Genomic DNA, 16,038 nt, shown 5'->3' with positions numbered 1-16,038 from the left:
TGTCTTCTGAATGAATCATTAGGGTAGGTCATTCAAATGGAGGAGGGTTCCTGGGAATTCGTGAGAGTATTGTAGTAGTGGAAGTAGGATGAGTGTGAAAGGGAGAAGCAATTCTGTCGTGGTCATGGACTTAAGGTAAAGTAATTCCCAAAGTTTGAAGTTTTCTCATCACTGCTCAGTTGCTCAGATACAGGCATCATTACATGCTCATTATATTAGTAGGAGGAGCAGGAGTTCTAAGTCATAAAATAGATAGGATAATGCTCACCTCCTGAGGGGCACTAAAAGTATTTCCATTGGTTTGTTAAGGCTGCCATCAAAAACTACCATCGACTGGGTGACTTAAACAACAAAAATGTATTTTCTCACAATTCTGGAGGCTACACGTCTGAGATCAAGGTGTCAGCAGAGTTGGTTTCTTCTAAGGCCTCCCTCCTTGCCTTGTAGGCAGCTCTTTTCTCCCTGTGTCTTCCTTTGCCCTCCCTCTGAACATGTCTGTGTCCTCATTTCCTCTTCTTATAAGGGCACCAGGCACATTGCCTTAGACCCCACTCTAATGACCACATTTCACTTAATTACCTGTTTAAAGACCCCATCTATCTCTCATACAGTTACAGTCTGAGGTTCTAGGGGTTAAGACTTCACCATATGAATTTTGTGCAGACACAACTCAGTCCATAACAGTGTGACTGTTGGTTTTATATTAAAACTTTATTTTTGACACCAGGTCTCACTGGGTGACCCTGGCTCGTGAGCAGTGTTTACCATGGCTCACTACTGTCTGTAACTCCTTGCTCAAGGAACTCCTGCCATGTCATCTTCCTAGTAGCTGGCAGTACAGGATTGCGACACCACATTGGACTAATTTTTTAAACTTTTTGTAGACGGTGGGGGGTGAGGATTGCGCCATGTTCCCCAGGCTGGTCTGGAACTCCTGTGCTCATGCGATCCTCCCGCCTCAGCGTTCCAAAGTGCTGGGATTATAAGCGTGAGCCACTGAGTCTGGCCTTCTTTTACTACTGTTTTTTGTAGAGGATCTGAAGTGAGGGTGGAATCTGAAATGTCATTACACAACTGGTTCCTAGGGAGCACTGGAAGAAACCGTGCAACCCAGCAGATACTACCAGGAATTGGGTGACCAGAGGAGGGTCATGGCCACAAATCCAAGCAGAAGACACCAAACCACAAGGAGCTTCTGGCTCTGAAACAGCAACCGTGTCGGTGTAAGGACCAATCTTCTGAGATAGCTGCTGTGGGATTGCTGAGAGCACATGATTTTGCATCAATACACCCAAAAGCAGTGCATGTGAAAACAGATCAGAAAACTCTCCTCTCCATTCATCTTTGTTTTACGATGACCAATGATAGATACCCTCGCGTTAGAACATCCCTACCAACACTTGTGGACAAGCATATTTAGAAACTGGGAACCTAAACTGGGAACGCTCAGGAATAGGGTGAGAATATTGATGGATGGGTGAGGGATATGGGTTCTTCACCCCATAGACTACGTTTGAAACAAGAGAAGAGCATTGTGCTGTGGTCTCCCTATACTTCCTCATCTTGCCACATTCGTAGATGCCGCATGGTTTTTGTCCCTTTATTTACAAAGGTGTGATGAACCCATGGGTAATTAATCCTGAAGGAGGAAGTTCTTCACAAAGTACAATAACAGGGTCTAATTTCCATGACCAACTTTTTTAGTTTTTTTTTTTTTTTTTTTTGTAGTAACCCACATTCAGGAATCACAAAAGAAACCTGTTAGAATGTGTGATATGAACAAGGTCTTACTTTCATGTAGATTAGCAAGTAGGCTTTTACAGATTAGACATAAAAGCATAAAAGCTGGTACCATCCCAGAATCAAATAAATGGTCCCTGAGGACATACAGAATTTAGGGACATTAATTACTAAGAGGCTACAGAAAACTAGAAGTGCTCCCAGAACTTTTCATTGTCTAGACAGAAAAATTCAACAAATCTGCTACAGTAAGTAAGGGTACCTCCCTGGCTGCCATGGGTGACCAGCTTTCCATTTCAAGCAGAGAAGTGAAGCCTGAGGCACTTCAAAAAGCACCCCAAGTGCTCCACACCTTGAAGGTCATTCCCACAAAGCTGGAACACCATCTATTCCTGAGGGATCAGGTTATGATCTGTGTCTTTGACACACTGGGCAAACAGACCCTGAGTCCTGCATAGGTCTTTACTGGATAACTGCATCTCTGTTCCTGCATTCTGAGATGGTTGATGGAGCCATGACTCACATACCTCACTTCTTTAGCAATCAATTGTCCGGCTACATCCTCAGCTGTGTTTTCATGGCATGCTATCTGAATAGGCTGAGAATCTTCCAAATCATAGCAGGCTGATTTCTTTTTCTTAGCAGTTCTGTTGTTGATTTATTTCTCCTCTCTTGCATTTTGCTATCAGCAGCAGGGAGAAACATGGCAACATCTTCAATGCTCGGCTTAGAAATCTTAGCTAAAAGCCCACATTCATCACTTGCAAATTCTACTTTGCATTCGAGAGTATGCAGTTTAGCTAAATTCTCTGCCATTTTCTCATAAGGAATGTGAGTCCATGTTTCCAACAACATATTCCCCATTCCTGTCTGAGACGTCACCAGAAGCACCTCTAACATTCATTTTTCTTGCAACATCCTGTTCTTGATGTTGGATGTATTCTCTAAGATGACAAAAATTTTCTGTATAGCTCTCCGGTTTTTTTCTGAGCATTTGCCAGACTTTCTCTTAAGGTCCATATGTCTACCAATTGCGCCTTCAAGGAAGTGTAGGCTTTTTCTGTTGTGTACCTCGAAACTCTTCCAGCATCTCTCCATGACCCAGTTCCAAAGCTACTTTCACATTGTTAGGTATTTGTTAGAGCAGCATTTCGTTTCCTGGTACCGCAATCTTCGAGAGTTCTCTAGGGCTGCAGTAACAAATTACCACAAACGCACTGGCTTCAACAACAGACATTTATTTTATCACAGTTCTGGAGGCTAATAGTCTGAAATCAAGATGTGGGCAGGGTTAACCCCTGAGGGCTGAATGGAAGAATCTGTTCCACGCCTTTCTCATAGTTTCTGTTGGCTTCCTGGCAATCCTTGACATTCATTGACCAGTAGATGCATTACCCCCATCTCTGCCTTCATGCTCATATGGTTTTTTCCCCTGTGTGCACGTCATAGTCCATTTTGTGTTCCTAGAAAGAATACCTAGAACCGGGTAATTTATAAAGAAAACACATTTATTTAGCTCACGGTTCTGCAAACTGAGAAATTCAATGGAATGCATAGCCCTCTGGCTTTTGGTGAGGAATTCCGTTCCATATCACAACATGGTGGAGAAGGCCAAAGGGGAAGTGGACATTTGTGAAGAGGGGAAAACCTGAGGGGTGTCCTGGCTTTACAACAACCCACATTAAAGGGAATGAATCCATTCCCTAAAGAGCTACTCCAGCCTTTTGAAACTAAGAACTCACCATTTCACCCACAGATCAGCATCAAATCATTCATAAGGAATCCACACCCGTAAACCAAACTCATCCTACTAGGCGCCACCTCCAAACACTGCCACGGGAGGGGCAGGGCAGGGGGCAAATTTCTTTTTTTCCTTTTTCTTTTTTTGAGAAAGAGTCTTGCTCTGTTTTCCAGTCTACAGAACAGTAGTGTGATCTCAACTCGCTGCAAGCTGTGCTTCCCAGGTTCAAGTGATTCTCCTGTCACAGCCTCCCGAGTAGCTGGGACCACAGGTGCGTGCCACCACTTCCGGCTAATTTTTGTATATATATATATTTTTAATAGAGACAGGGTTTCACCACGTTGGCCAAACTGATTTGGAACTCCTGACTTCAGGTGATCTGCCCACCTGCCTTGGCCTCCCAAAGTGCTGGGATTACAGGCATGAGCCACCGCACCAGGGCAAGAGGGTCAAATATCAACATGAGTTTTTCTGGAGACAAACCTACCATACCCAAGTCATAGCAACGTCTGTGTACAAATTTCTCCCTCTTCTAATAACAGCAGTCATGTTAGATTAGGGGTCCACCCAACCTCATCTGAAATTAACTAATTATATTTGCAATAACCCTATTTCCAAATAAGGCCACATTCTGAGGTACCTGGGGTCAGGACATCAACATATGAATTTTTCAGGAAACACAAAATAAACTATGTGTATTTTGCCACAATAAAAAAATGTTTAACCTTCTCCTGTGCAGTAAACTGCTTCAAGGGCACCTATGGAAACATCTCCATGTGAACCTCACTGTCCAGGAGGCTTCTTTCACAATAAACACCATAGAAAGCTCTTGACAGATATAGTCTCCACAATCATTTGAACAACAGCCACTCCCATCTTCTATGCTCTCCCCTGTATTGCTACTTGTTGCTGCTGCTGCTGCTGGAATGTTGATAATTACTCATCCTGGGATCCCTTACAGAGGGTTGTGTGCCACAGTTTACCAGGTGTTGCTAATAATATGCCTTATTATAAGGTTTGGGAATGAGAAGTAATGTTTTAGTTCTACCAAAAATGGTTGCGGTGTGAAGGGTGAATTAGGCAGGTGGGACTGGCGAATGTGGGAATTTTGGGCAGGTGCGCATGGTGAATGTGGGATGTTTAGGCAGGTGTGCATGGTGATTGTGGAATTTTTGGGCATGTGTGAATCATGAATGTGAAATGTTTGGGCAGGCGTGAAGAGTGAATGTGGGAATGTTTGGGCAGGTGTAAATGATGAATGCGGAATGTTTTGGCAGGTGTGAATGGTGAATGTGCAAGTGTTCAGGCAGGTGTGAATGATGAGTGTGCGAGTGTTTTTTATGGCTACGGGATTCCACTACTAATCACCTGCCTCAGAATTTCAGGAGGCAGAGACATTTGGCAGAGGTTTCCTCCAGTTGCCTGACCACCAGGTATATTTCAGTGGACTCCAAATCCAGTATGATTTCCATTATGTCTGTAGGTTTTATGAGACCTGATGATTCTTCACTACTATTTTCTGTACACATATACTTTAATAACACATGAATTCATGATAAGAAATGTAACAAATCTGACTTTCTCAGTTACACTCCACTCAAAAACACATGAGTTTTGTCTGTTTGATTAGTACTTCCATTCCTGGTAAGGTTCAGCAAGAGATGAGCTTTCTGGACTTCAGTGACTACATCCTACCTTGCGGGGTACTTGCAAGAATGAAATAAATGATAGTGATAAGAGTAGTAAAAATAGTAGTAAAAGAAGGCTAGATTCAGTGACTCACGCTTGTAATCCCAGCACTTTGGGAGGGAGGCTGAGGCGGGAGGATGGCATGAGCGCAGGAGTTCCAGATCAGCCTGGGGAACATGGCGCAACCCTCCACTCTTGTCTACAATAAGGTTAACAAAATTTAGTCCACTGTGGTGTCACACACCTGTACTGCCAGCTACTAGGAAGATGACATGGCAGGATCCCTTGAGCAAAGAGTTCCAGACAGTAGTGAGCCATGGCAAAGTCAGTGCACTCCAGCCAGGGTCACCCTGTGAGACTTGGTGTCAAAAACAAACAGTTTTAATATAAAACCAACAGTCATACTGTTATGGGCTGAGTTGTGTCTGCACAAAATTCATATGGTGAAGTCTTAACCCCTAGAACCTCAGACTGTAACTGTATGAGAGATAGATGGGGTCTTTAAACAGGTAATTAAGTGAAATGCGGTCATTAGAGTGGGGACTAAGGCAATGTGCCTGGTGCCCTTATAAGAAGAGGAAATGAGGACACAGACATGTTCAGAGGGAGGGCAAAGGAAGACACAGGGAGAAAAGAGCTGCCTACAAGGCAAGGAGGGAGGCCTTAGAAGAAACCAACTCTGCTGACACCTTGATCTCAGACGTGTAGCCTCCAGAATTGTGAGAAAATACATTTTTGTTGTTTAAGTCACCCAGTCGATGGTAGTTTTTGATGGCAGCCTTAACAAACCAATGGAAATACTTTTAGTGCCCCTCAGGAGGTGAGCATTATCCTATCTATTTTATGACTTAGAACTCCTGCTCCTCCTACTAATATAATGAGCATGTAATGATGCCTGTATCTGAGCAACTGAGCAGTGATGAGAAAACTTCAAACTTTGGGAATTATTTTACCTTAAGTCCATGACCACGACAGAATTGCTTCTCCCTTTCACACTCATCCTACTTCCACTACTACAATACTCTCACGAATTCCCAGGAACCCTCCTCCATTTGAATGACCTACCCTAATGATTCATTCAGAAGACAGACACTATCTGCTGGGAATTCTCAGAGCATTCAAAATCCAGTCTACCCCTGTCGGGCCTGGCATTCTCTGCCTCCCTTGTGCATACAATGCTCCTAATGGAAGCAAGCCCCTCACCTCAGCCCAGGATCCCATAACTCCCACTTTCCCAAGCGCTTTGCTGCTGCAATGATCATTCCTCTCTCCTGAACCATCAATGGTTCCCTCTGTATTGGATCACTCCCCAAGCTGAGGGGGGAACTCACTTTCTTCCCCCATGTCCTTTTATAGCTACAAATACATTTATCTGCTGCCCTTCAAAGCAAAACTGCCTCAACATATACAATCCACTTCATTGGAGTCATTTTCCAAAACTACCTGGAAAGGAAAATGAACCAGAACAGCTGAAACAATGCTGAATTATAACTTTGGGGAACTCACACTACGTAATATTAAGAGTGATGTTAATTCTATAGTAATCAAGAGAATGTGGTAATTTGGAAAAATCAACACATCAGAATGGAGTTCACCGATAGACTCACAGACATGATATATTGATTTTTCAGTAAAGGTGATACGTAATGGAGAAAGAGTGTGTTTTCGTGAAACAGTGTTATTTTCCTCCTGCCCCTTGGCCACTACATTGATTGATTTTTATTCCCCTGGGTCCCTTCCCTGTGTTTATCCCTTTGCACTTCAGCTGCTCTTCTGTTTAGTGGCCTCTCTGCCCCACCATAGTGTGACAGCCCCCACAGCAAGTACCAGGTGTTGTTGGTTGTTCTTCCAATTTCCAGCATCCCAAGTATTTCTTGTAACATGGCAGGCCACTCGTGCATGTCTACTGAATTGATGAATTAACTTTTTGTAATGATCCTAACAGAAAAACATCTCCCTTGTTTGGGAGTCTTTATTGGAGATATGTTTCTAGACACCTTACATATGGTCTTTGGTTTCGTACTGGACACTCTACGGTAAAGGCTCTGCATGGTGCTCTGGAGCTCCTGCAGGTACCACATAGGGGAAGTAGGCAAAGCTAGACTACAGGCTAACCTGAGTCTGGGCAGAATATCCTGAATGTCCTTGGAACAAGGAAAGATAGGCAGCATGGTGGGAACTGCCATAGGTATTTTCGCACCAGCTCCCTATCTGCCTTGAGGCTGACACCAGGCCATTCTTCATCCATCTCCCTAGTTGGAGGTAAGCACAGGCCTTTCTTCATCATAGGGTACAGTTGTGGAGTGTAAAATTGCTCACTGCCTTAGGGCATGGGGTGGACTCCCCACCGGCCAAAGACCAACCATCTGTGCCATCCATCATTGAGTACCTCCCATTCACTGTCACACTATGGGAATAGGGATATGGTGCTTATACAATGCTGATCTTGCTTTTGCTTTGTCTACGAGCAATCAACCACTTGGATCTGTTTGGGCTCATTGTCTCCATATTGGCCAAATTTAAGAATATGTGAAAAGGCAAACTAATGATTTTAGTGGTGATCCTCATGTCCCTGTTAGATACCACAGTGCTGCTTAGGGACTGCTTGAGCAATTGACACACTAATGTATTGAGTTGCGTGGTGTAGCATAGACAGAATATTGATTTATTCTTCATGGCATCACACACAGCAAATAAGTTTTCAGCACATACTATTAACTTACGTTTGGCCTTGTCACACCTCAGTTATTTACAAACTAACTTCAGAATCTATGCCGTGGGTGACACCAGCTACACTGCTATGAAACTAACATATTTAAATCAGATATTTATTTTCTGAATTCAAATGTATTTTAAAAGTTGACATTCTTACTTAAAATTCAAAAGCAGGTTATCACACACTAGAAATGCAGCTGTAAGGAAAAATGAAATGACAAAGTTTGAAATCTAAAGGAAAAAAGGAAATCTAACTAGGAAGCCAAATTTATCTGCATGTAAAGCCTGCTTGATGTTATTTCCTTTATTCTTCATAGCAAGTATTTTTAGTTTACATATTGTAATTTCTACTTTAGAAATGGAAAAACAGTCCCAAAGGGTGTAAGTATCTTGCCCACCATATCAAGGGCACTGTGTGAGAGGCAGGATGGAAATCCATGGCTACTTCATGCCATAGCCTCTAAAGAGACAGTGTAGGTAGGACCCAAGCCATCTTGCTTCAGCAGGTTGCCCTGGTTGCTTGACCCTTTCTTCTACCTAGGCCCTAATTCTCTCATCTAGCTCTATAGCCCAGGGACTTCTCACATGTTCTGTGGCAAGCGGGATACCCTAGGAAAGGAAGGAGATGAGGAGACACAACACGGGGTATGGCCGAAGGGGCAGGGGGCTTCTGTGCCCACTAGGGGCATGCCCTCCATATGTTAAGCTAGCCAGAAGCTCTCTGAATCCTGTCCTTTTGATTTAGATGAAGATTTTCATTATGTAAGTGTGACTGATTAAACTGTTGTCCCGCCTTTGGGGATCAACTTAACCTTCTGTCCCTCTCCCTTCCTGAAGGTTGAGCAGAGGGCTGAAAGTCCCAACACTCTTATTCCCCAGCCTAGAGCTACCTAGGTGCTGCCAGCAACGCACTAGCATACAAAAAGAAACCACTTTGTGGAGATTCTAAAAATTGTAGGAGTTGTGTGCCAGGAAGCAGGGTCTAGGACCAAATATGTATTTCATAATATCATCCCTGTGCACACCAGCTCAATCAGAATACAAAATTTCAAAAATGATACTTAACTTTTTTAAAATAGAGTCTCTATCTCAAAAAAATAATAATAATAATAACCTCTTCCTGGACCTCCTGGGCTCAAGGCATCCTCCACCCTTTGGCTCTAGAGTAGCTGGGAAGAGAGCTACATAGAGACATGCATACATTATGCATTCACTCTTTTATTTTTGTAGAGAGTCTTGTTCTGTTGCCCCATGTGGTCTCAAACTGCTGAGCTCAAGCAATCCTCCTGCCTCAGCATCCCAAAGTGCTGGGATTACAGGCGTGGGAAACCGCACCCAGCCACGATTTTCAATATTATCAAATACCTGGGAAGGAAGTGAACAAAAGATGAGCAGGCCTTCTTTGGTGAAAGCTGCAAAACTTTATTGAGATAGTTTAAGTCAAATATCTAATATAAGACCGGTTTGCGTTGTTTCAGCTTTTCTTCATTTAAACTTGTGGTTGCCCTTCACCTGTAACAGAAACATAACAGGTGGGAACATTACTAGCAGAACTGTGTTTAGATGACATTAAGGATATGGAAAAGACACCAGAGTTTTAGTTTTCTACAGTGGACAAAAAAAGAAGCCTAAGAGTCACCCTTTTGCTTACATTCAGGTAGACCTCTGTAGAGACTTTGACAATAGTCGTCCAAGCGGATGCATTAAAGATATTTTTCAAACACACCCTGCTTCCTAGTGCTACAAGGAAAGCAAGACAGTCCGAGGTTCAAACACATTAAATGAAGTGAACCCACTAAAGAGAGGTTTAAAGTAGAAAGCAAACATTGTGCATAGTTTTGCTCAAAATACCAGCGTCACACAAAAATACTAAGAAACAAAAAAGGAACTCATGAAAAATGTATAATTTTTGGCAAACACTCTTTTAATGTTCTGGCTTGAATCTGCGGTCTGGATGCCAAATGGGCTCCTGGAAACGGTCTGAATACTATCTTGAAAGAAAACGGTTAATGTCACCTTAGGAACTGCATAAGTGAAGTGAATAGAGAGAACAGCATTGCATTTGTTTTTACTCTATTGTGCAGAAGGGCAAACACATTTATTTGGGCTCGTTCACCCTTCTGTGGTTTGTAAGGTACAGTAACCGTTTGTCCCCAGTGTTCTCCTACCGTGATGTCAATGTGAATCATGCCTCTTTTTACACTTGAAAGCATTCCCATTTGTACAATTAAGTATATGGCCGCATTACTCTTATGCTATCACTATCAGTTTTGTCATCAATATGTGATAGCGTTATGAACCGTGTCACACATGAAAAAATGGAAGGATACGGAAATGGAAAGAGTAGGACAGCTGAAAAACCCAAAATTTGTTTCTAAAAGTAAATGTTTTTGAGGGACAACTGGAAAATTTCACAGTTTCTTCCACAGGTTTTGTGATGCTTAGATAATCGGGTATTAGAGAAATAAATAATGTATGCTTTCCTAGCTTATCAACCATTTTATCCACGCTCTGATCAAGATTGTATTCGCTTTCAATAAAGCCCTATATTAAATCACTCTGTCTTGTTCATATTCCATGTCGTGCTTTTTCCATTTTCTTCATGATTCTGTAAACGACTGAACACTCTATTTATAGCTAATTTTCAAAACAACAATCTTTTAAATTTATGACATTTGAACTACTTTTCCTTTTACTAATGATTCGTATCTGTCTTTTATTCATTACCTCTTTCTTTTTCCTTTAAGTTTATTCTGTGGCTCTTTTATTGTTATTTCATAGTATTCTTTTCCTTTATCATGTAAAATGCTGTTTATAATAAGACGCGCATTGAAAGCTATGATCTCCCTAAGAATACAACTGAGGCTTGTTCAGTGGGTCCTGGAAGTCATGTGAGAACTATCTTTTAATGTAAATAGTGTAATGGAATGGTTCAGCAGAGTAGAGTAAAAACATGTAGGTAATTTCTCCCTTCAACATGGGGTGCTTCCTTTAACTTCAAGAGGTATTGTAATTAACAGTCACCAATTTGGAAAACATGTGCAAAACAGACTTATGTCAACTACTCAGGAATTAGCACCCTGCTGTTGTTGAACTTCAAACCCTATCACATAATGTCTCAAGGCAGAAACCCGTAATATGTAACCTATGCTATGGTTAGAGGTGACTCTACTATATGAGTCTTCAATCTAATTACACGAAGTAGCTCATGAAGACTGACAGGAGGGCAGGGGGCATGCTTAGCAGAAGCATCTTACACCCACCTTGAGCATCACTGACCTACATGCATTCTCCCTACTTCACTGGCCACAGAAACCTGATGATCTCTTGCCATTTTATCATTCAGTCGTTCAAGGCTTCACTGAGGGAAGACTTTAAAACACAGTTATTCTTTAAGAGCCAGAGAATTCAGAATTTGACAAAATCCAAGAACACTCATACAGGACTCCATACAGGAAAACAAACATCAAGCAGAGTGCCCACTCATTTTCTTAGGAACCATGAATCTCAACTCAGACATTATAATTGGACGGAAGCTGACTGTTGTGAAAAACAAATCATGAAAATCAGAATATCTTGGTCTTCTATCCAACAGGACCAGAGCATGTGGAAATCAGCAATGAAATGGATTTTAATCTATCTGATGTGCATCCATTCTTTTCAATGAGAGCAAGGATGCGTGTGGAATTTATACGATTCATCCAGAGTCTCACAAATTATGGTAGAGCTGGTACTAGAATCTGTTTCAGGGCTCAGCATACTTCACACAAACTCTTATTGCATATGCATTATGTATTTGTTAAAAGCAGAAATGCGAAAAGAATCTGAAAATTGTTAGCTGTTGGTTATACACCAAACTAAGAAAATGCTGCCGTGTTTGATGATTCAATATGGCTTTGACCCAGTTTGTTTCTGTATCTGATCATGTTTAAGTCTTGCAATCTGGCATTTGTGTCTGAACGGCGTTTCAAAGAAAGTTTACATTTGCACTGTGTTTTTAAAGTAGCAGTAATGTTATCCCTCTATTATCAAAAGTATAATGTTGTGTAAATGAGAACGCACGTAACTTTGCATCTTGTTGGATAACATACCTGTTTCTGGCATTTTACAGTGTTCTTCCTTGGGTATAATCTTCACCTTGACGCCAGCACCCAAATCCAGATTTAACCCCGGTCTTTGACTGACGCAGCTCTTGCAGATCACCTTCCATGTCACGCACTTCAAAATACAAAGGATATCGATTTAAGCATTCTGACATGAAATATAAATAAGGAAATGATGATATTCTTTTCTTTAGCCTTATGAAATAAAGCCTGAGCCGGGTGTAGTGGCTCATGCCTGTAATCTCAGCACTTTGGGAGGCCGATGCCACTTGAACCCAAGAGCTGGAGGTAGCAGTGAGTCAAGACCATGCCACAGCAATCCAGACTGGCTGACAGATGATGTTCTGTCACATTAAAAAGAAAAAGAAAGAAAGAAAGAAAGAAAGAAAAGAAAAAGAAAAAATCTCTGTCAGTTAGCGTGGTAATGAATGTCGTGCAAAGATGATACACCTTTGTTTCCCTGTTTTATGATATTTTATTGTTTTCTGAGTCAGGGTCTCACTCTTTCGTCCAGGCTGGAGTGCTGTGGCACAATCAAGGCCCAGTGTGAGCCCAACCTCTCAGGCTCAACAGAACCTCCTGTCTCAGCCTCCGCAGTGGCTGAGCATATGGGTGCACCCCACCGCCAAGGCTAATTTCTGTTTGTTTGTTTTGTTTGAGACAGGACTTCTCAGTGTTGTCCAGGCTGGTCTTCAACTCCTGGGATCAAGGGATTTGCCCAACTCAGCCTCCCAAAATTTTGGGATTACAGTCGTGAGCTCCTGGCCCAATGTCTTGTTTTGAATTACAATCTAAGAATAACTCATACTATATGTAAATTTTCCACACTTTACCATTGTGTATTATGAACAGCAAGTATCAACTATCTATGGAATCTGAAGTCAGCCGCATGAATGCCACTTTAATCATAAGTGAAATGTAATTTTCCGAAGAATTAGATCAATGTTTTGGCGGGCCTCTGACAAATTCTACAGTTGTGACACCCATCCCTTGTTGAGGTAACTTGGAAATTGTTTGGGTAGTTAATCAACGTTGTGGTATGCTTAGGACCAAGAACCTTATATGTAACTTTACATAAATGAATCCCATTTAGAATAATGTACCAAAAGTAACAGAGAAATCATTGTCTTGCAGTGCGACTACAGAAAGTAGGCCCAAATTCAGTCAATGTTTCGCTTGAAAATGCTACCTGTTGGAGATACATTTTCTGTTTCAGGATAATCTTATCCTACTTTGACTTTTCTAACTATGAAAGTATTTAAACAACTGTTAAAACCCCCTTAAAATCACACTAATATAGCTCCCTGTATACTAGGGTCCAGAATTATCCAACTTTTATCCAACATACTGTCAAAAAGACCGATCAAAGGAAACAGTGGCTGTCATTCATTGAGTAACTGTCATTCTGGAGCTACTATCCTGCTTCACTGAACTGTTTTGTCCTGAGCCAATACTGAAGTACCTTACAGTACAGACACAATCGAGTGTTATGCATCTTAGGCAAACTGCTCACTTTTTATTATTACAACATGGATTGTAGGAAGAACACAAACCTTTGAACATAATATGAATTCCTTCTCCATGAGTCAAGTGTTCTTTGCAAGCCTCAATCTCTGAGCCTCGGTTTTCTTATTTATACAATGGGGCTAACATGCTTTTACAAAGGGACCTTATTCACGGTGTTTTAAGTTCGGGTAACTTGGCACTCTACACTCAAGTAATGGGTGCTTACAACACTGTGGACACCATGGCTGAGAAGATCATACAGCAACATTCTAAGAAGATCAAATTAAACTAGTGAAATAATGTACATTTTTATACAACAAATTAACTGTTTTCAAGTGATTTAGTAAGGACTGTATTTTCAAGCATACAAAATCCATCTCAAAGAACAAAATAAGATTCCTTATATCCAGGGACAGCATGAAGATGCAAACTATACTCTCCCCTTTCCTGCCAAGTTTGAGCAAATGTTTGGTATCTTTTCCTAATGTTCTCTTTCCTCCTGTTACTGCTCATGGCATAGGGCACGACACATAGACCTTTTCCCTCCCCACAGACATGCTTTCTTTCCCTTCCCAGCACCTTGGATCTCAGCTCTATCCTGATCTTCTTCTGTCTCCTGAACAGGTGTAGGATCCCGACTTTCAGCTGCTGGTTCCTCTTCTTGGGGCTCTCCATTACTGCGCTCCTGGGACTGGCTCTGTGGGTGTGTGTGTCCGTGTGTGTATGTGCAGATAAAGAGTTTTGCTATTAAAACATGTCAATAACATAAATATACAGAATTCATAGATACTTCTTATCATAAGTACGTCTAGAGGCATTTCTCCAACACTACCCCGTATACCTATTCTTCATAACATTATTCTTTCCTCAGAGAGGTTACTCAAAGATAGATATCCTCAAGGACTTTGGAAGCCATTTTAGTCTATGTTGGGATGAATGAGTGTAATCTGTTCCGAATAAGCATGAGGAGGAAGTTGTGGACAAAATCTGGGCACACACGATCATCCATCCACACAAAACCCAAATATCATCCTCTGGACTAATCTTTCCTTCATGGGATGCCATGATCATTTTTTGTCAACATGGGAGACAATTATGAATGGGAGGCCATAAACAACGGACTCCCATTCTGATAGTCCAACAACACTATCAGAAAAATAACTTTCTGCTAAGAGAAAACATCGAATGTTAAGACATTCATAAGCAGAGGCACAATGAACTCAGGAGGTTATGAACTTCTTCTTGGTATAGGCCTATATGTTTATCTTCCTCATCAACACGTATTTCACTCTCCAAGCAGAATACTGTAATTGGCAAAATGCACTTCACAGGACAACTAGATTCCACCACTTTCATGGTCAAATGTTAACTTGGTCATTTTTTTTTTTTTTTTAATTTAGAAATACTCTGAAAATCCCAGGGCAAGTATGAGTGTGTGCAACTTTTGAAACGAATGCTTGCAAAGTCGCTTAAGTAGGTCTAGCTGGCGGAGCAATGTCTTAAGGCTTCCGGCAGAAAACACAGGGTCTTTCCCATGGGGTTGGTTTCGCAAATGGACACTCCATCAGGGAGACAAGTAGGAAATTACAGCTAGAGAATTAAAATTGAAGTGATGGCGAATTTTGTCACATAATGATTTGCTAGGCCCCTCGTCCCCACCCCGACCCAAATCACTTTTTTAGGAACTCAGAGCCCCACCCATTGGAATCTCCACAGTGGAGTTGAGAATTTGCTACAAAGTAGTGGTCACTCCTCAAAGGACACCTGTGCCAGGCAGTCTACAGACCTCGGGGCTGCAGTCACTAGCCCGCAGCGTTCCCGGTCTCCAGGACCCTTCCATACCGCTCATGCCATCCCTCCCCTGGTCCCGTCTGGGGAGTCTGGAATCTTCTGTCGGGGTTACAGGTTCATCTGGGACTCGGATACCTCCACCAGCAGCACCCCAGCATCGCCCCAGCTTCACCTGAGCCCCTCCACTCCTCAGCCTGCCTTCCTCCCTAGTTATGGCCATGACAAGACAATGCGTGCAGCGTCGCATGAAAGGGACGACAACTTCGAGGCCCTTCTCACCCTGAGTCACCAAACATGCGACCCTCCGGAAGCCCGCTGGTTCCTCCTCACTCTCACTCACACTTCACTCCCAGTTGGATCGGCCTGTGAACCTACCCGCTGTGTCTCAGTAGGAGAGAAAGAATCCAGACCTCACGGACCCCAGCTGCTGGCTCACAGCTCCGCGGAGTTCCCCAGACTGGCTAACGGGCCGATGGGAAGACGCCCAGTGAACATGCGCATGGAGGCGGGCACTAAAGGAGCATGCGCAGTGAGGTCCCCTCTTGCCTTAAGGGTTGTGGTGCCCCTCCTTATCCCGCCTGGTCCTGTCCTGTGCTCCCCTTTAGGTCCCCATTAATGACTTTGGAATCACTCCTCTCTGTGTGTGAGTTGCCCCCCACCCAGGATTCAAATACCTCAAATAATGTCAGCTTTCTAAACTCACCCCATGGCCGGGCACAGTGGCTCACCCCTGTAATCCCAGCACTTTGGGGG

At 42.5% G+C, this 16,038-nt stretch overlaps 1 protein-coding gene across 1 annotated transcript; it reads right to left on the bottom strand.

Moving 5' to 3' along the window:
• Window positions 1-9,299: 9,299 nt before the first annotated feature.
• Window positions 9,300-15,768, bottom strand: LOC144338545 (X antigen family member 1). The gene is made up of 4 exons (XM_077988465.1): window positions 15,661-15,768; window positions 14,074-14,191; window positions 11,977-12,103; window positions 9,300-9,397 (listed from the first exon to the last, which is right to left on the bottom strand). The coding sequence occupies exons 2-4, from the start codon at window positions 14,167-14,169 to the stop codon at window positions 9,375-9,377; spliced, it is 246 nt and encodes an 81-aa protein (XP_077844591.1). The 5' UTR covers window positions 14,170-14,191; window positions 15,661-15,768; the 3' UTR covers window positions 9,300-9,374.
• Between the last annotated feature and the right edge of the window lie 270 nt (window positions 15,769-16,038).

Source organism: Macaca mulatta, chromosome X (genome assembly GCF_049350105.2).
Source record: "Macaca mulatta isolate MMU2019108-1 chromosome X, T2T-MMU8v2.0, whole genome shotgun sequence".
NCBI classification, from domain to species: domain Eukaryota; kingdom Metazoa; phylum Chordata; class Mammalia; order Primates; family Cercopithecidae; genus Macaca; species Macaca mulatta.
The sequence above is the reverse complement of the archived record's forward strand: the minus strand, read 5'-3'. Positions and strand labels throughout refer to the sequence as shown.